Source organism: Babylonia areolata, chromosome 3 (assembly GCF_041734735.1).
Source record: "Babylonia areolata isolate BAREFJ2019XMU chromosome 3, ASM4173473v1, whole genome shotgun sequence".
NCBI lineage: Eukaryota > Metazoa > Mollusca > Gastropoda > Neogastropoda > Buccinidae > Babylonia > Babylonia areolata.
This window is the reverse complement of record NC_134878.1, coordinates 30,877,811-30,897,810: the sequence shown is the minus strand read 5'-3', so window position 1 is coordinate 30,897,810 and position 20,000 is coordinate 30,877,811. Positions and strand designations below refer to the sequence as shown.

At 46.1% G+C, this 20,000-nt stretch overlaps 2 protein-coding genes across 8 annotated transcripts in view; one reads left to right on the top strand and one right to left on the bottom strand.

The window, feature by feature from the left end:
* Nucleotides 1-20,000, top strand: part of LOC143279939 (uncharacterized) — a 162,107-nt gene that overhangs the window by 41,424 nt on the left and 100,683 nt on the right. For all 7 annotated transcript variants that reach the window (XM_076584290.1, XM_076584294.1, XM_076584295.1 and 4 more), the window contains exons 6-10: nucleotides 2,054-2,225; nucleotides 3,860-3,979; nucleotides 5,057-5,132; nucleotides 7,177-7,210; nucleotides 8,684-8,825. In XM_076584290.1, coding sequence (XP_076440405.1) covers nucleotides 2,054-2,225; nucleotides 3,860-3,979; nucleotides 5,057-5,132; nucleotides 7,177-7,210; nucleotides 8,684-8,825 — 544 coding nt within the window. The remainder of the gene's footprint in view (nucleotides 1-2,053; nucleotides 2,226-3,859; nucleotides 3,980-5,056; nucleotides 5,133-7,176; nucleotides 7,211-8,683; nucleotides 8,826-20,000) is intronic.
* The window catches only part of LOC143280216 (uncharacterized), a 15,530-nt gene continuing 6,946 nt past the window's right edge, over nucleotides 11,417-20,000 (bottom strand). The window contains exons 4-7 of the mRNA XM_076584849.1: nucleotides 17,548-17,657; nucleotides 13,270-13,467; nucleotides 12,040-12,179; nucleotides 11,417-11,520 (exon numbers count right to left, since the gene is read on the bottom strand). Coding sequence (XP_076440964.1) covers nucleotides 11,417-11,520; nucleotides 12,040-12,179; nucleotides 13,270-13,467; nucleotides 17,548-17,657 — 552 coding nt within the window. The remainder of the gene's footprint in view (nucleotides 11,521-12,039; nucleotides 12,180-13,269; nucleotides 13,468-17,547; nucleotides 17,658-20,000) is intronic.

The following is a 20,000-nucleotide window of genomic DNA, read 5'->3' as shown; positions in this document are numbered from 1 at the left end:
ACATGGTAAAACTAAATGCTTTTAAAACTGTAGTAAAAACGTCACATGTTACTGTGGAGAACTACTCTCAAATACGCATGGTTTTTTTTTTTAATATAAAGCCTTGAAAGCCTTTTCTACCTAGATTTTCGGAAAAATCGTTTCAAGATGTTGTTGATGATTTTGTACTACTGTTAAAATGTAGATGTAGGTGAGCATTCTTGCATACATACGTACATCATATACATGCATACGCAATATCTATCCCCCTCTCTCTTACTCTCTTCCCCACTTTCTCTCTTCCCACTCCACTAAAACAAAACTAAAAATTTTACTCTTCCATACATAAACATTTTTTTTATTTCAATTGAAGATGCGTTAGGACTTATGGTTGGATGGTGTGGGTAGGGTTTTCACGTAGATTTATACTGTTAGCTGTTCAGATTGTCAATTAACCATTTTCATGGTCTGGGGACCTTTCATGTTTCAAACCTATGACAGTCACGTAAAGTCGCACATTGGACATAAACAATTAGCGCCTCTTAGCATTTTCATCTCGAGTTCTGAGCTGTTGTGGTACAAAAGTATAGTCCTCAAATCGGAGCGGATTGTAAAAGTTCTGCCTGATAGAGGTGACGACTTTGTCAGAGAACATGTCTCTGTCTAATGCCCAATCTGTCTGCCCGGATCAATAGCCTCACCTACGACCATCAGTCACCAGAACTCGTGCCAGAAACACGGTTCGTTTGCCATTTATTTAACAGGCCCAACACTCGGCTTATATCACAGATTGACACATGTTTACATTTAGGCCAGCAGCAAAGTGAGAGCTGTGTTATCAATGGTTTCTCCAGTCAATGGGAAATCATTTACAGCTTAGTTTTTTGTGAAGGACTATGACTCTCAAACTAGGAGTTAAAATTGCACTGGCTCTTAGTGCTGCAGCCTTGTGGGCTAGTTGGCCTTTGGGAACCATCCCAACGCCGACTGTCCTAAAACCCTCTTGGCCGAGAGAGTGGGGATGTAACTTGGGCAAGACAGTCTCCACTATAATCAAATTCTAGCCCAAATAGTCGGAACAGCAGTTGCCTCCTCTGCTGTTCTGATGGTCATAGTCGGACACGACTGACTATCATATATATGTCTTGGGCAAATATGAAGTTTAAAGACACGTTGGCAGTTAGGCCAACAAGAAAGTGAGAGCTGTATTATCAATGGTTTCTCCATTGTAATGGGAGAATTTCAGTTCTTTTTAACACATAGGCAAGGTTACTTTGACGGGGAATGTAGGATTATAATAATGATAATAATAATGGTATTTATATAGCGCTGGATCTTGTGCAGAGACAAATCAAAGCGCTTTCGCACCAGTCATTCACACGCATGCATAACTCTAACTGGAGAAACTGAAGACAAGGAAGAGGCAGGCAAGGGAGGCTATTTTGGGAAGAGGTGGGTTTTAAGGCCAGACTTGAAAGAGCTGAGTGTGGAGACTTGACAAAGCGAAAGAGGAAGTTCATTCCAATTGCAAGGTCCAGAGACAGAGAAAGAACGGCGGCCAACAGTCGAGAGCTTGAATCTGGGTATGCGTAAACAGAGTGGATCCGAAGCTGATCGTAGTGAGCGAGATGGAGTGTAGAGGTGAAGGCAGCCACAGAGATAGGAAGGGGCTGATTTGTGAATACATTTATAACATAGAGTGCTGATCTTGTACTTTATTCTGTGTGAGACAGGGAGCCAGTGGAGATGTTGCAAAAGAGGAGTGATGTGCTCAGATCTTTTCTTTCTGAGGACGAGTCGGGCAGCAGAGTTTTGTATGCCGGACTGAATGGATGAAACAGGCAAACCAGACAATAGAGAGTTACAGTAGTCAAGGCGAGATAGAATGAGAGAAACGACAAGTGTAGATGTTGCGTCAATGGACAGATATTTCCGGATGGAACTGCTGCGCCGCAATTGACAGTAGCAGGATTGACATGTCTGACTGATATTTTTTTGCATGGACAGTGTGTTGTCAAGGACAACGCCGAGGTTCCTTTGTCAGCAAAGTCCAAGTATGATGATGATGTTGCAGGCCCTCCCCACCCCCCGTACTGCTGGTGTCCCTGGATGGGTTCCGGGCCAGCTACCTGAGCTACAACGTCACCCCTCACCTGCACAGGCTGATTGGGGAAGGGGCCCACACACCCCGCCTCCTCTCCGTCTACCCCACCCTCACCTTCCCCAACCACTACACCATCGTCACGGTGAGTACAGGATCACTCGGCCTTGGGGGCTAGTTGGCCTTTGGGAGCCATCCCAACGCCGAATGTCCTGAAGCCTTCTTGGCCGAGAGAGTGGGGATGTAACTTGGGCAAGACACTCTCCACTACAATCAAATTCTCGCCCAGATCGTCGGGACAGCAGTTTACCTCATCTGCTGTTCTGATGGTCATAGTCGAACACGACTGACTATCATTACACACAGGATCACTCGGCAATATTGATATTCACAATTTCCCCCCACGAGACGAAGGAGTAGTGTTCACAAGGCGTGGACGTTCACTCCGCCAGGGGAGGGAAGAAATGTGGATATTGCCAAGGGCTCGGTGTGTGTGTGTGGTGTAGAAGGGTTGGAGTGTGATGTTCTGAAGGGTGTTGGGGATAGGTGGGCAGGGGAGGGAGGGGGGAGCATTTGGTTGGGCAGGTTGTAGAGAAGATATTGAGGGCGGAGAGGTGATAATTCAGCGTGGATTGTTTGGTTGGTTGTGGTGGTGGTGTTCTGCAAGATCCGTCTGTTGTTGTCAACTCTGATTCTGTTTTGTCTCTCCCACTCCCCGTCAGAGTATTCTCGATTATTTCTACCCTCTGTCTCTGTTTCTCTGTCTGTCTGTCTGTCTGTCTTCTCTCTCTCTCTCTCTCTCTCTCTCTCTCTCTCTCTCTCTCTCTCTCTCTCTGCCCCATCCCCGCCCCAACTCTCGCTTCGACGGGTGGTAGGTTACGCATTGCTTGGAGTTTTATTTGTATATGTCTTTGACGCATGAAAATCTTTACAATAACTATCACTAGAAACGGAAGACAAAATCATGGGGTTTTTTTCTCTTGACATTTTATTTTTATATCTATCAGTACGTACGAAGTTAGAGCGAAAATCATTCACGGGTAAAGAGAAAAAAAAACACATAATATATTGAATTTTAGAAAACTTCTGAGAACACTTTCTGATGTACAAAAGAGTACTTACGTGAGTGTTGCACGAGTTGTTTGATGCGGAATACATTATTTGAATTCCTTTGTCCGCCATGGAGGGCCTCGGGTTGCACTTGTTCTGATGATACTTACACAGCGACTATCCTCGGTGCGAGACCAAGCTCAAAGTGCTTTACAAAAACGGAGTCATTTGCACAACAGGCTGTCTGCCTTGGTAAAGCCGACTGACGGCTGCCATTGCGGGGCACTCATCAAACGTTTCCCGTGTTATTCAATCAGATTTCAGGCATGCACACATACACGCTCACAGACAGACATGAAACATTTTACGTGTATGACCGTTTAGTTTATTTTCCCCGCCACGTGGGCAGCCATACGCGTTTTCGGGGGTGTGCATTGCTGGGTATGTTCTTGTTTCCATAACCCTACCGAACGCTGACAACGCTGACATGGATAACAGGATCTTAACGTGCGTATTTGATCTTCTGCGTATACACACGAAGAGGGTTCATGCACAAGCAGGTCTGCGCATATGTCGACCTGGGAGATCAGAAAAAAATCTCTACCCTTTACCCACCAGGTGCCGTCACCGAGATTCGAACCCGGCACCCTCAGATTAAAAGTCCAACGCTTTAACCACTCGGCTAGAGCGGCTTTATGATATTTGAATCGCTTTTCCCCCACTGTGCAGGGCCTGTACCCAGAATCTCACGGCATCGTGGACAACAAGATGTTTGACGTCACTTTCCAAAGGCTCTTCAGGTTGGGGTCTCTGGAAGCCAGCAATCCAGAGTGGTACCAAGGGGAACCGGTAAGACGCTTGTCCGTTTGGCTGGTTGATCAGCCAGATGGGCTACAGGCAACATTGTTTAATTTCAGTTGATCTGGTTGGTAGGCTGGTTGTGTGGGTGGGTTGGACGGGTAGGCGGTATTTTATTGTTGATGTGTTTTGTTTGATTGGACCACCTGCTCCCGCCCTTCTCCCACCTTTTTCTTTTTTTGTTTTCTTTTTATAACCCAGGCCTGGGTGAAAACAAGTCATGTATACCTGGGTAATATCCACATTTCTTCCCGTGTATTCTTTTCATTTAGTTTTGTTTCCTCTTGAAGGTAACCCTTCGAGTGCCGTAAAGAAGGTTAATAAATGTGGAGGGGAAGAAATGTAGATTATATATTTCAATGCTGTCAACCAGTTCACAATTTTTTCCTTCATCAAAACGAGAAGAAATGTGGATAATGCCGTATACCTGCTTTTCTCGTTGTCCTGGTTAAATCCATTTTTGTCTCATCGCGTTTCGTTGGTTTATACTTTTTTTTTTTCGTATCCAGAAACAAGGTGAAATACAGCGTTCTATTAAGAAAACTTAAGCAACAACAAGCCTGAGCTCATATCGTGCTCGTCCACGTGCCACAAACAATATACAAACGCAATGGCGAAAATACACACATTATTTAGGCGGATTAGCTGTTGGTTGGGTGGTGGTTGGGGTGGTGGGTGCATGGTTGCTGACTTGGATGGAATTGTGTGTGGGCGTTTAGTTGAATTTGTGGTTTAGTCTTTGGTTGGTTCGTTACATGGTAGGGTGTGTGGTGGGCTGAATGCTGATTAGAACCGTGGGTTGGATACATGGATTTTTGACAGGATTGTTGGATGGGTTACTGGTTGGTTGGTTGGTTGTTGAATGGACTGGTTAGTTGATCGGGTAATAGGTTTGCTGGTGCGTTGGTTGGTTGGATGATGGATGAGTTGATCGGTTGTTTAGTTGGCTGTTGGTTGGGTGGTTGGCCCGTCGCGCTGATGGCTGGCTGGTTAAAAATAACAGAATAAACTAGGTAAAGCATATGGGTCATACATTGATCTGTCTCTGTGGCTTTGGTTTGTGCACAGATCTGGTTGACTGCGCAGAAACAGGGCAAAAGAAGTGCCTGCTTCTTCTGGGTGGGTTCCGACGTTCCCGTTCAAGGTACCGCGGTTATTGTTGCTGATGATGTCATTGTTGGTGCTGCTATTATTGTTGTTGCTATTGTTGTTGCCACTGTAGATGCAGTGGTGGTGGTGGTGGTTGGTCGTGGTGGGGGTGGTGATGGTGGCGTTTTCTACTGTAGTTATTGCTGTTGTTGCCACTGCTGTTGCTATTTTCAGTGTTGCTGTTGCTGCTGCTGCTGTTGTTGTTCTTGTCAGTGTTGTTGTTGCGATTATTGTTGCCAGTGTTGTTGCTGTTATCATTATTGTCGTTGTTATCGGCGTTGTTTTTGTTGTTAAGGTTGTCATTGCCGTTGCTTCTGCTGTTGTTGTTGTCAGTGGTATTCTTGCTACTGTTTTCTGTTTCGTTTTTTTGTTTTTTTTGTTGTTGTTTTTTTGGGGGGGTTTTGCTGCCGTTTGTGTTGTACATAATTATTGTTATGATGGCGATGGTGATGTTGCAAACGCTGTTGTGGAGGGGGGTGCGATGAGGGGGGGGGGGATAGAAACAAAACATACATTGTTCCAACTGAAATCTCCGGAATATGTTTTCTTTTCGATAGAACTTTATTTATTAGCAGATAAATGATTATCGATTGCTTATTTGTATGATATCTGCTTGATAGGTTGGGTTTTTGTGTTTTAGTTTTTGGTATCACTCTTTTATTTGTGCATGGTGTGTAAATGTTGCTTTGAGTGTAATGTCGATGCCCGAAGTGGGTACACTTCATAGATTCTTTGCTATTGCCTTCCTTTGCTCTGCCTTGCCTTTGCCTTTGCTTTGCCTTGCTTGTCTTGCCTTGTCTTCCTTTGCCTTGCCTTGCCTTGCCCTGCCCTGCCCTGCCCTGCCCTGCCTTGCGTTGCCCTGCCTTGCCTTCCTTTGCATTGTCTTGCCCTGCCTTACCTTGTCTTGCCTTGTCCTGCCTTGCCTTGCCCTGCCTTGCCTTGCCCTGCCCTGCCCTGCCCTGCCCTGCCTTGCCTTGCCTTGCCTTGCCTTGCCTTGGCGTCCTGCCTTGCCTTGCCTTGCCCTGCCCTGCCCTGCCTTCCCTTGCCTTGCCTTGCCTTGTCTTGCACTGCCTTGCCTTGCCTTGCCTTGCCTTGCCCTGCCCTGCCCTGCCCTGCCCTGCCCTGCCCTGCCTTGCCTTGCTCTGCCTTGCCTTGCCTTGCCGCCCTGCCTTGCTTTGCCTTGCCCTGCCCTGCCCTGCCCTGCCCTGCCTTGCCTTGCCTTGCCTTGCCTTGCCTTGCCTTGCCCTGCCTTGCCTTGCCTTGCCCTGCCCTGCCCTGCCCTGCCTTGCCTTGCCTTCCCCTGCCCTGCCTTGCTCTGCCCTGCCCTGCATTGCCTTGCCTTGCCTTGCCTTGCCCTGCCCTGCCCTGCCCTGCCCTGCATTGCCTTGCCTTGCCCTGCCCTGCCTTGCATTGTCTGTCTTGCCTTGCCTTGCCTTGCCTTGCCTTGCCTTGCCCTGCCCTGCCCTGCCCTGCCTTGCCTTGCCTTGCCTTGCCCTGCCCTGCCCTGCCCTGCCCTGCATTGCCTTGCCTTGCCTTGCCTTGCCTTGCCCTGCCCTGCCTTGCATTGTCTTGCCTTGCCTTGCCTTGCCTTGCCTTGCCTTGCGTTCTAATGCTGCTGCTGCCGCTTTTGATGGTGTTTGTCGACTTTGCTGTTTCTGTTCTTGTTGCTGCTGCTGCTGCTGCTTTTCATGTCAGGCTGTTGTCTGTACTGGTATTGTCGTTGTTGCTGATGTCTGTATTGGTATTGTCGCTGTTGCTGATGTCTGTATTGGTATTGTCGCTGTTGCTGTTGTCTGTATTGGTATTGTCGTTGTTGCTGATGTCTGTATTAGTATTGTCGTTGCTGTTGTCGTTACTGCGGCCGTCACTGTTGCTGCCCCACTGATGTCATTGTTGCTATCTGTTGGTTTTTGTTTTGCAGCTGTGGTTGTCGTCATTGCTGTTGCTGTAAACATTGTGTTTTTAGCGCTACTGTTGTTCTCACTTGTTGTTGTTGTTGTTGTTGTTGTTGATAATTATTGATGTCCGTTGTGTTGCAGGAGAATACCCAAATGAGTACAGAAAATATAACACGTAAGTACTGTTTATTTGTTTGTTCTTTTTTTTTCTTTTTCTTTCTTTCTTCTTCTTCTTCTTCCTTCCTCTTCTTCTTCTTGTTCCTTATAAGTTACACACACACACACACACACACACACACACATACACACACACATATATATATATATATATATATGTGTGTGTGTGTGTGTGTGTACATATATATGTGGGCCAATATTGTATTGTATTGTATTGTATTGCTCTTTTGTCACAACAGATTTCTTTGAAATCCAGGCTGCTCTGCCTAGGGAGAGTTCGTCGCTACAGTGAGAGTACCACCCATTTTAGTACTTTTTTCTTCTGTCAGCAAGTGTATTTTAAACTATTTTGTTTTCCTAGCAAAGTGGATGTTTCAACAAAATTTTGCCCAGGGACAACCCTTTTGTTGCCGTGGCTTGTTTTACGTGCGCTTAGTGCATGCTGAACACGCAACCTGGGTTTATCGTCTTATATGAATGGCTAGCGTCCAGACCACCACTCAAGGTCTAGTGGACGGGAAGAAAACAATGGCGAGTGTGTACCTATCACAGTGATTTTTGTTTTCTGCAGAATTTATCCAGAGGACAACAGTTACGTTGCCATTTGTTCTTTTTTTTTTTCAGCATGCCAAGTGCGTGCACCCCAAATGATGAAGACGCTCGAGTTTAAATTTCCAGTCGAACTTAGAGAAAGGGACGAGACCGTGATTCGAACCCAGACGCTCACACACACAGTAAATAGGCAGATTAGCGCCTTAACCAGTCTGCCTTCTTCCTCCTCAACAACCTATGAGTCATGTGATGATGATACGAGTACTTATGTAGCGCCTATCCCCGATCGCAGAACCACGCTCTTAGCGCTTCACAAACATGAGGTCATTTGCACAACAGGCTGCCTTCCAGGGTAGAGCCGACTGACAGTTGTCATTGGGTGCTCATCATTCGTTTCCTGTGTTATTCTCTCAGGGTTCAGTCTCGCACACATACACACTCATACAGACATGTAACATTTTACGTGTATGATCGTTTCGTTCATTTGCCCCCGCCATGTTGGTAGCCATACTCCGTTTTCGGGAGGGAGGGGTGCATGCTGAGTATGTTCTCGTTTCCATAACCCACCGAACGCTGACATAGATAACAAGATCTTTAACGTGTGCATTTGATCTGCGTGCATATGTACACACGAAAGGGGTTCAGGCACTGAACAGGTCTGCACATATGTTGACCTTGGAGATCGGAAGAAGAAAAAATCTCCACCCTTTAACCACCAGGCACCGTTACCGAGATTCGAACCCAGGATCCCCAGATCGAGAAAATCCAACGCTTTAATTAATTAACCACTCGGCTATTGCAACCCGTGGATGTAAAGCGCAGAACTGTGGCCTGTTGAAGCGTAGACACAAAATAATATCCCCGTTTCAGTGGTTGAACGGAAGTGCTGAATTGTCCCCCCTGTGTGTGTGTGTGGCAGGAGCGTGCCGTTCCAGGAGCGGGTGGACACGGTGCTGGAGTGGCTGTCACGGGCCGACGACTCCAGGCCGCACCTCGTCACGCTCTACTTCAACGAACCGGACCACACCGGACACGCCGTGGGACCGGGGCCTTCCGAGGAGGTGAGCGTGTGTGTGTGTGTGTGTGTCCCCCCTGTCTGAGTGGTGTGTGTGTGTGTGTGTGTGTGTCCCCCCTGTCTGAGTGGTGTGTATGTGTGTGTGTGTGTGTGTGTAGTGTGGTGTGTGTGTGTGTGTAGTGTAGTGTAGTGTAGTGTGTGTGTGTGTGTAGTGTAGTGTGGTGTAGTGAAGTGTGTTATGTGAGTGGAGTGTAGTGTAGTGTGTGTGTGTAGTATAGTGTAGTGTAATGTAGTGTTGTGTTGTGTGTATATGTGTGTGTGTGTGTGTGTGTAGTATAGTATAGTGTAGTGTGGTGTTGTGTGTTGTGTTGTGTGTGTGTTTGTGTGTGTAGTGTAGTGTGGTGTGGTGTAGTGTGGTGTTTGTGTGTGTGTGTGTAGTCTAGTCTAGTCTAGTGTGGTGTGGTGTGTGTGTGTTGTGTAGTGTAGTATCAGTCTGTCTGTCTGTATATCTGTCTGAGTGAGTGAGTGAGTGAGTGAGGTGTGGGGCGGGTAATGGTGTTTTGTTTTGTTTGTTGCTGTTGTTCTTGTTGCTTTTTGGGGGGAGGTGTTGTTGGAGGGTAAAGGGGATGGCGACTTAGGGTGGAGAGTGGCAGCCCGGATGAGCTGAGGGACGGGGGGGAGGGTAGGGTGGTCGGAAAGGGGGGGGGAGGGAGAACAGGTAAACCTGCTTCTCTGTCTGTCTGTCTGTTTACTCCTAGTCCCTTTCCCCCCAATTCGACCACCCCTACCCCCGCCCTTCGTTTGCCCCCCCCCCCCTCCCCCCCACTTTCCTCTCGCCCTGTCTTTGATTGTGGACCATGGCCGATGTTCAGTAAAGAGTTCGTTCGTTCGCTCTCTCTCTCTCTCTCTCTCTCTCTCTCTCTCTCTCTCTCACACACACACACACACACACACACACACACACACACACACACACACACACACACACACCTGTCACATGTACTTTAAGCTAATGGCAAAGTGCCAAAGTGTCGCAAATGTCTTATTTATGTTATTTTAGTTCTGTTTTTTTGTTGTTGTTTGTTTGGGGTTTTTTTTGTTGTTGTTTTTTTGTTGTTGTTGTTGTTTTTGTTTTGTTTTTTGTTTTTTTGTTGTTGTTTTTTTGTTTGTTGTTGTTTTTTTTTTTGGGGGGGGGGTCTTTCTGTTCCATTTTTATCTATTTTGCACCATTTTGTTCTGATTAGTACCAACTATGTCACCAGAGCTTTTCAGCTAATGACATTAAGCAGTTCAGTGTTCTCTCTATCTCTCTCTGTCTCTCTGTCTCTCTCTCCCCACAAAAAGCAACACACGCACACACACACACACACACACACACACACACACACACACACCGGGTAGTTACATTGACTCAACTTTGTTTACACACGTGAGTCAAAAAGGAGCGGAGTCAAGCGGTCTCTCCCAAAGTCACAACACCACACCGTGGTAGAACTTGTCTCAAAGACAGAAGTGAGGACTGTTTCCTGGGTTTATTTAGTTATTCATATGATTCAAGGCAGTGAACACACTCGTGAGTGTCACATCCCCCATAATTATTGGTTTCTTCCGCGGACTGGCACCGCTTCCACCGCTCCATCATAATATTCCCTTCTGTCTGTTCGTTTGATTGGTTTCAGCACATTTTCGGATAAAATGTAGAAGATCAGGTTGTTTGAGGTATACCTAAAGACAATATATGTGAAGTTGTTAGAGCTATACATGTTCAGTTGGGTTTTGTTTGTTTTGTTTTGTTTTGTTGTTGCTGCTGTTGTTTTGTTTTGTTTTTCATCTAAGCGCCTGCAAAGTTTTGCCCAAGGCATGGGTCTAAGTAGAAGATAATTATAAGAAAGACGAAGTTCGTTTGTTTCTTTTATCAGATCTGAGAGAGAGAGAGAACACTGAACACTTTAATGTTAATAGCTTTACAGCCCTAATGACATGGGGGTTCATAATACAACATGCATCAATAGTAATAATATTGATGAAAACCAAAGCCAAAACGAAATCAATCGATCTGTGCAACAAAGTGCAGTTCGACCATCCATTCAAAGTAATGGCATGTAGTGAGAAATAAAAACAAAAACATATATAAATGTATAACATAAATATTTACCATATGATTTCACTTTTCACAATGAGCAACACCTGATACTATTTTATTATTGTTGGGGTTTTTTTTCGTCGCATGTTATTCGCTTCGGCAATATATTTTGCAAGTGACTGTAGTGAAGTTTCCTGATTTAGATTAAGCACTCCAAAAATATCTTCATTCTTTGCTAAATTTGTTTTAAATACAACACATTTTGAGAGAGAGAGAGAGAGAGAGTGAGTGAGTCTGTCTGTCTGTCTGTTCAGCTGCATTGGTCAGTACAAACTCATCATGCTTGCGAAGTTGAGAGAGAGAGATGGGAGAGAGAGAGTGAGTGAGTGTGTGTGTGTGCGTGCGTGCGTGCGTCTGTCTATCTGTCTGTTCAGCTGCATTGGTCAGTACAGACTCATCATGCTTGCGAAGTTTAGAGAGAGAGAGAGAGAGGCCACGTTCCTGTGACGCCGGGTCCTAGTAATACGATGAGACTTCCAAATGACGACGCCTGTCTACGCGTCCCTCACTAGGGCGTGGTTCAGAGAGGCCGCTGTACGAAACACAGCAGGGGCTGCTCTCTCCGAGACCGCCTCGGGGAAAGGATTCCTCTGCACGCCTGGAAGGACAAAGTGAGGGTGATTGTCAAGGTGGGAAGGATTGTCAAGACGGGCAGGATTGTCAAGGTGGGAATGGTTGCCAAGACGAGAAGGATTGTCACGACGGGAAGGATTGTCAAGGTGGGAATGGTTGCCAAGACGAGAAGGATTGTCACGACGGGAAGGATTGTCAAGGTGGGAAGGGCTGTCAAATGGGTCTTCTTTTCTAGACTGCGGCCGCTGGAACAACATCGTAGACTTCTTCTCTTGGGCGCCCAGAAGCCCGACCGGATCGTAGCGAAATACTCTGGCTGAGGAGAAGGAGGAGATAGTAGAAGAGGAGGAGGGGGAGGAGGAAGAGGCGGCAGCAGGGGACGGGTCGCGGAGGGAGGAGGAGGAGTAGTGGGGGCAGGAGGAGCACAGCGTCACGGGCTGCAGGTCAGCGCCAGAAGAAGAGCCGCCTCGGGAAGACGAGGGGGTGAGGTGGAGGTGATGGTGGTGGTTCTGGTGATGGTGGTGGTGGTGGTGGTGGGCGAGGCCGGAGGGCAGCCGCAGCTCCTGGAAGGACAGGTTGCGGGACTTGCCCGGGGTGTCCGGGGGCGTGGCGGGCACCTCGTGCAGCGACACGTGCACCGAGTGGGGAGTCGGGGGGGACACGGCGTTGTGGTGACACCACCATCTGTCGGACCACACACACACACACACACACACACACACACACACACACACACACACACACGCATGCTTGTATGTATGTCGGTCTGAAAGCGGCTCCTCATTACCGGCATCTTAATCAAATTAATTTGACGAAGCACTGTCTTTATGTCTGGTCTTAAAATGCTCTCCTGTTCGTTTCTTAGTTAAATTTTGATTATTTAAACGAAGAAAGCACTGTCTTTGTTTCTGAAGTCTTGTAACTAAGGTTGGCGCATGCATGCGGATAAATGCTCTGTGGATATAACGAATTGTATTGCTTGTGATGTGGGTTTAGTTGTGTGTGTGTGTGTGTGTGAGAGAGAGAGAGAGAGAGAGAGAGAGACCCTCAATTTGATAAACCTCTTGTTTGATTTGGCGATACACTAACTTGGAAATTTAGAGAGAACACGGAAAGAGAAGGGAGAGAGAATAAGTGAGAGACGGTTGACAAACTGAGGGGGCGTGGGGGGGAGAAGAGAGAGAGAGTTGCTCAGTCTGATAAACCTTTTGCTTCATTTGACGGTTACATTTGGAAATGCATAGAGAAAGTGGAAAGAGAGAGAGAGGTGGGGGGAGGAGAGGAAAAGGAAGATAAGCTGACAGGGAGAGAGGAGTAGGGAGGGAGAGAAACGGAAAGAAGAGAGAGATGCTCGACCCCGAAGATCGAAGGGCCACACGATCGCTTCCTGCACACGCGCGCGCGCGCGCACACACTCACACACACGCACGCACGCACGCACGCACGCACGCACGCACGCACACACACACACACACACACACACACACACACACACACACACACACACACACACACACTACACACACACACACACACACACACACACACACACACACACACACTACACTACACTACACACACACACACACACAAACACACGCACCCACACACACACACACACACACACACACGCATACACACACACACACACACTACACGCAAACACACACACACACACACACACACACACACACACACACACACACACTACACTATACTACACACACGCGCGCGCGCACGCGCGCGAAAATGAAAAAATAAAACGCGCACGCACCTGCACAGCAGCAGCCCTTTGACCTCCCTGCGGAACTTGGCTCCAGAGAAGCAGTAGACGAGGGTGTTGAGGCAGCTGTTGAGGACGTTGAGGAGGTCGGCCGTGACCTTGAGGAGGAGGAAACAGCGGGTGTCGACGTCCTCGCCGTCGTTATTGGTGCTGCAGCGGTCCGCCAGGCAGTACAGCGCCAGGGCGCACCTGTTGCCCACACACAGCACGTGCACTTAGCGTTACAGTCAGTATCAATTTCAGTTTCGCACATTTTGGCCATACACAGCGCGTGCACTTAGCGTGACAGTCAGTAATAATTTCAGTCTCGCACATGTTGGCCACACACAGCGCGTGCACTTAGCGTGACAGTCAGTTTCACTTTCAGTCTCGCACCTGTTGGCCATTCACAAGCACGTGCGTGCACGAAGCGTGACAGTCAGTATCAATACCAGTCTCGCACCTGTTGGCCATTCACAAGCACGTGCGTGCACGTAGCGTGACAGTCAGTTTCACTTTCAGTCTCGCACCTGTTGGCCACACACAGCGCGTGCACTTAGCGTGACAGTCAGTATCAATTTCAGTCTCGCACCTGTTGGCCATTCACAAGCACGTGTGTGCACGTAGCGTGACGGTCAGTTTCACTTTCAGTCTCGCACCTGTTGGCCACACACAGCACGTGCACGTAGCGTGACAGTCAGATTCACTTTCAGTCTCGCACCTGTTGGCCACACACAACGCGTGCACTTAGCGTGACAGTCACTTTCAGTTTCTCAGGGAGGCGTCACGTCACTACGTTCGGACAAATGCCCTACGCGCTCTACCACATCTGCTAGGCTGATGCCTGACCAGCAGTATAACCCAACGCGCTCAGCCAGGCCTTAAGTGTGTACATATATATTTGCGTACTTAGGCATATCATAGTGGATTTCTTCTATCGAATTTTGCTAGAGAACAACACAGTCGTTGCCATGGGAGCAAAGTACGTGCTGCACACGGGACCTCGGTTCATATCGTCTCATCCGAATGACTAGACGCTCAGTTTGATTTTCCAAACTTGGGAGAAATAGCGAGACCGGGATTTGAACTCTGACCATCACGGACTCTGTGTTGGTGGGTGAGCGTCCAAACCGTTCTGCCACCTTTCTCCCCAAATGACGTGAAGCAAGAGAGAGGCTATGAAGAACGGAAATCATTTACAGCTATTATCAAATTCATTGGGGACCAAGTATTGTTCTAATGTCAAGTGCATATGCTTTAGTAACCTGACGATTAAGCATATAACTTTTGACTGTAGCTTGATGAAGCCTTATGTACACGAAAGTGTGTCTTCACAAGTGACTGAGAACGTTAATGTCTTTGACTTTTTGCATTCATTATCAGTTGTTTCGCTTGTCAGTTTAACGACTTCTCTTTTACGAAGTCCTTTAAGTAATTTTCTGTAATTGTATTTAGTTGTTGTTTTTTCCAAATATCACCCTCATTTCACCCTCATTTGCCCAGTTTCCTCCAACCCTCCATTCATTCACATCTCCCACCCCTTCTAACCGATAATACTCAAATGTATTCATAAATACTTTAACAAAATGTCTTCAATCACCGATATGTGTGACGGGATATTAAACAAAATTTCCCCCTCATTTAGAGCTTAGTATTTTGTAAAAGACTGTCACTCTCAAATTAGGAGGCAAATTGCACTGGCTCATAGTGATGCAGCCTTGAGGGCTAGTTGGCCTTTGGGGACCATCCCAACGCCGACTGTCCTCAAGCCTTCTTGTTCGAGAGAGTGGGGAGGTAACATGGGCAAGACGGCCCCCCCCACCTCACCCCCCCTCACCCCTCCCCGTCTCCCCCTCATCACCGTACTTTAATGAAATTCTATTCCGGATATATATAGTCAGGGCAGCAGTTGGCTCCTCTGCTGCTCTGATGGTCATAGTCTTACACAACCATCATACGAAAATGAAGAACAGGAAATATCTCAGAGACGTCTTCAAACATGTGTTCCTCAATGTAACCGCCCCGCGCTCCAGACTGATGGCTTAATCAAGGACAGCGCTCAGTGGACATCAAATGCGGGTGGCGGGGATGGGGGGGGGAGTGAGGGGGGGGTCTATTGCGTCCCCAGACGATCTTTTCGAGACTGGCCTATGAAAGACCAGCACTGGAGGACTTGATCGTGTGTGACGATTAGCGGGGTGTTGGGGTGGCTATTGTGTAAATGACAAAAGCCATTTATACCAGATGCACATTTATGCCATCGACAAACGGTTCGTAGAGGTTCGATAAATAATCGCTGTGTAAACTATACTTGATGAATCGATATTGCAAATTGGGCTCAGTGTCACCACGGGGGGTTGTACCAGATTTGCATGAGACAGAAATATCTGCCTGCCTGGAGAATTATTTTCACGGCTCTCAGGTTGGATACGAGTGGTTCTCTTCTTGCTTTCTTGGGAAGTTTGATACATGATTTTTCATTTTGTTTCATTCGGAAGTTTGATACATGATTTCTCATTTTGTTTCATAAGGAAGTTCGATACATGATTTCTCATTTTGTTTCATTGGGAAGTTTGATACATGAGTTCTCATTTTGTTTCATAAGGAAGTTTGGTACAGGATTTCTCCTTTTGTTTCATAAGGAAGTTTGATGCATGATTTCTGATTTTGTTTCATAAGGAAGTTTGGTACAGGATTTCTTCTCTTGTTTCATTGGGAAGTTTGGTACAGGATTTCTTTTGTTTCATTGGGAAGTTTGATACATGATTTCTCATTTTGTGTCATTGGGAAGTTTGGTACAGGATTTCTCTTTTTGTTTCATAGGTAAGTTTGATTCAGGATTTCTCCTTTTGTTTCATAGGGAAGTTTGGTACATGATTTCTCCTTTGTTTCATTGGGAAGTTTGATACATGATTTCTCATTTTGTGTCATTGGGAAGTTTGGTACAGGATTTCTCTTTTTGTTTCATAGGGAAGTTTGATTCAGGATTTCTCCTTTTGTTTCATAGGGAAGTTTGATTCAGGATTTCTCCTTTTGTTTCATTGGGAAGTTTGATACATGATTTCTCCTTTTGTTTCATAGGGAAGTTTGATACATGATTTCTCCTTTTGTTTCATAAGGAAGTTTGGTACAGGATTTCTCCTTTTGTTTCACTGGGAAGTTTGATGCATAATTTCTCCTTTTGTTTCATAAGGAAGTTTGGTACAGGATTTCTCTTTACCATTTCTGTTCAAGTTTGTTTCAGTTTCTCCTTTTGCTTTATGGAGACGTTTCACACAGGATCTCTCTTTTTGTTGTACAGGGAAGTTTAGCTCAGGATTTCCTTTTTAAGGGAATTTTGATCGGATTTCTTCTTTTGTTTAGTCGGGAAGTTTAATACAGGATTTCTCCTTTTGCTTTATGGAGACGTTTCATACATGATTTCTCCTTTTGATTTATGGGGGAGTTTGATGTAGAACTTTTGGTTTATATGGGTGTTTGATACAGCATTTCTCTTTTGCTTTTACAGAGAAGTTTGATGCAGAATTTCTGCTTTTGCTTTATGGGGAAGTAAAGTTTCATAGAGAAATTCTGCATTTGTTTGATAGGTAGGGAAGTTTGATACAGGCGTTTCTCTTACTTTCGTGGGAAGCTTCCGACTGAGAACGAATCCAGGTGGTGTGGCTGTGTATGTGTCTGTGAGTGTGTGCTGGGGTTAGGGTGGGGAGGTACCGGAACAATTCGTTGGGAAAAGATGGGCAGTAGTGGTGCTGGGAGGTTTGGGGTGAGGGGCACCGGAACAATTCTTTGACAAAAAAGATAATAATAATAATGGATACTTATATAGCACACTATCCAGAAATCTGCTCTAGGTGCTTTACAAAAACGCTTTGTTAACATAAAACATTACATCTATGTTACATACACACACCAAAATATGACTACACACACACACACGCACGCACACACACACACACACACACACACACACACACACACACACACACACACACACACACACACACTGCGTACATACATTTTAACAATACATGTGTATCTAGCAGCTACCCTAACACATACAGTCACATAGGCAGGCACAAACTTACATAAACGCACGCGCACACAATACACATTCATATACATGCATGTAGATAACATAGTCAAGCACAGCTAACGCAAAGGAAGTGGACCTGCCACAATTGAACTTACTGCTGAGGGAAAAGGTGAGTTTTGAGACGAGATTTAAAAGATGCGAGGGAATCAGATGGACAACAGTAGTGTGTGGAGGGTGTGGCGAGAGGACTGACTGACCTGGGCAGGTGGCACACCATGTAGACGCCCACGATGAGGATGATGAGCAGCGACAGGTTGCGGTTTGGGTTGAGGCTGTTGGGCACCCCCACCCGGATCCTGGAGGACTTCTTCACCTGTGGCATCAGGGAAGCGAAAGAATCAGAGCGTCAATGGTTCGAACCCCACAGTCGCCATTAATTTCCTAACCCCCCCCCCCCCCCCCATCTCCTCCCACCCCCATCCCTCAGCACCCCTGCCCCCGCCATGAGACCTTGAGTGGTGGGCTGGACGCCAGTCATTCGGATGAGACGATAAACCGAGATCCCGTGTGCAGCATGCACTTAGCTAGCGCACGTAAAAGAACCCACAGCAAACAAAAAGGTTGTTGTCCCTGGCGAAATTCTGTAGAAAAACCCACTTCGACAGAAAAACAAATAAAATAGCAGGTAGAAAATAAATATATGAAAACGGTGGCGCTCTGAGTGTAGTGACACGCTCTCCCTGGGGAGAGCAGCCCGAATTTCACACAGAGAAATCTGTTACGACGAAAAGAGTAATACAATACAATCAACACAAGACACGGATTCAATGATGAACGCAGCTGTTTTGGAATCGGGGGGTCTGGGTTCTTCGGGTGGCTGTTTCATGCATTTGTGAATTCGTTGAACAGGGAAGAGAAGAAGAGAGGGTAGGGGAGGCAGAGATAATGTGTGTGCGTATGCATGCGTGTGTGTGTGTGTGTGGTGTGTATGTATATACGTTCGCAGGCACGCTTACCTGTGTCATTAAGCGTGTCCATGTCAGCGTTCGGTGGGTTGTGGAAACAAGAACATACCCAGCATGTACACCCCCGAAAACGGAGTATGGCTGCCTTCATGGCGGGGTAAATAAACAAAATGGTCATACGCATAAAATGTTACATGTCTGAGTGTGTATGTGTGAGTGCCTGAAATCTGATTGAATGAATTGAATGACACAGGAAACCAATGTTGAGCGCCCAATGGCAGCCGTCAGTCGGCTCTACCCAGGAAGGCAGCCTTTTGTGCAAATGACCTCGTGTTTGTAAAGCGCTTAGAGCTTGGTCTCCGATCGAGGATAGGCGCTATTATAAGTATCCATATGATTCATTCATTCATATCGGTATGTGATTTGGTTTGGGTGAAGAAAGCTGAATTACTAGCTGGGACAGAAAAGCAGGCAGGCAGCTAACAGAGACATGGGGAGAGGTGGGGGTAATGGGGAGAGAGGGGGCAGGCTTATGAAAACGGAATGAAATGGCAAGTAATATTTCGCAATTTTTTTCCGCATTGTTTTTATTTCATAAAAAAGAGACTTTTTCTTTCTTTTTTTTTTTCTTTTCTTCTGTTTCTAAATCTTATATTCCTCCAATCAAAAGTGAGTACAAAGACTTTTCCTCATCCGCGTCCTCTCATAAGCATTTTCCTCTTCCATTTTCATGCTTTGTAGTGAGATCGTGTCAAAAGTCTTACGTGTGGGCAGATTCGTGGGGGCTGGTGGGGGTGTCAGTAGGTGGAGGGAGGGAGGGAGGGATGATGGCTCAGTGGTGGTGTCCTACATCAATTATGTTGAATCGGAATAGACATCACTGAGCGCCATCCGGGGTGACTGACTGACTGACTAAGCAAGCAATTGGTTTAAATAATCTTTAATTATTCAACAATACACATGATTACAATGCAATGAATGACAAAAGAGCATCAACAAGCTTAAAGCTTATACTGTGCTCACAACGTTGCACTTCAATTTTATCATGACGGCTGATGAATCATATTATCAATTGTATCAAATAAAATTCATAAACAGTAAGTAATGAAATAATGAAATAAAACAAATAAACAAACAAACAAACAGTACATAATATAGTAAAATAATGCTAATATCAATATTAACATGAGATTAAATTTATTATCACCAGAGTAATCGGCCTGATAGAAGAAAAACACGAAGGAAAAAAAAAGAAGAAAATTTGGAATGGTGGGTAAGGTGATGGGGGAGGGGGAACAGAGGGGATAGGAGAAATTCTGACAGATCATTGGCCAATCCATTCAACTTTGAATATTTGGTCAGTCAAGTAGATCCAACATATATTTTACGAATGGAATCATGTTGTGCCACAATACTTTCTAAGCTAAAATCCATTTGAATCAGAGATAAACTGGTGAACAGTTTGAAATATGAATATATTTGTATGACTAAGAAAGCAATTCTAGAGCCTCCACATGTGGGGTGGCTTCGTGGCGGTATAACACTGATAATTCCTCGCGGACTACCAGCGCTAGGAATGCTGTTAGAATAGAAGGGCGCTTTCAAGGTGTAACTGTGTGTTTGGAAGGAGTCTTGATGAACGGCTATGGAAGTGTGTGTGCGTGTGTGTGTGTGTGTGTGTGTGTGTTTTGTTTTTTGGCGGGGGGCGGGGGGGGGAGTTCTTTGGAGGGATTTGGGGTGGTTGT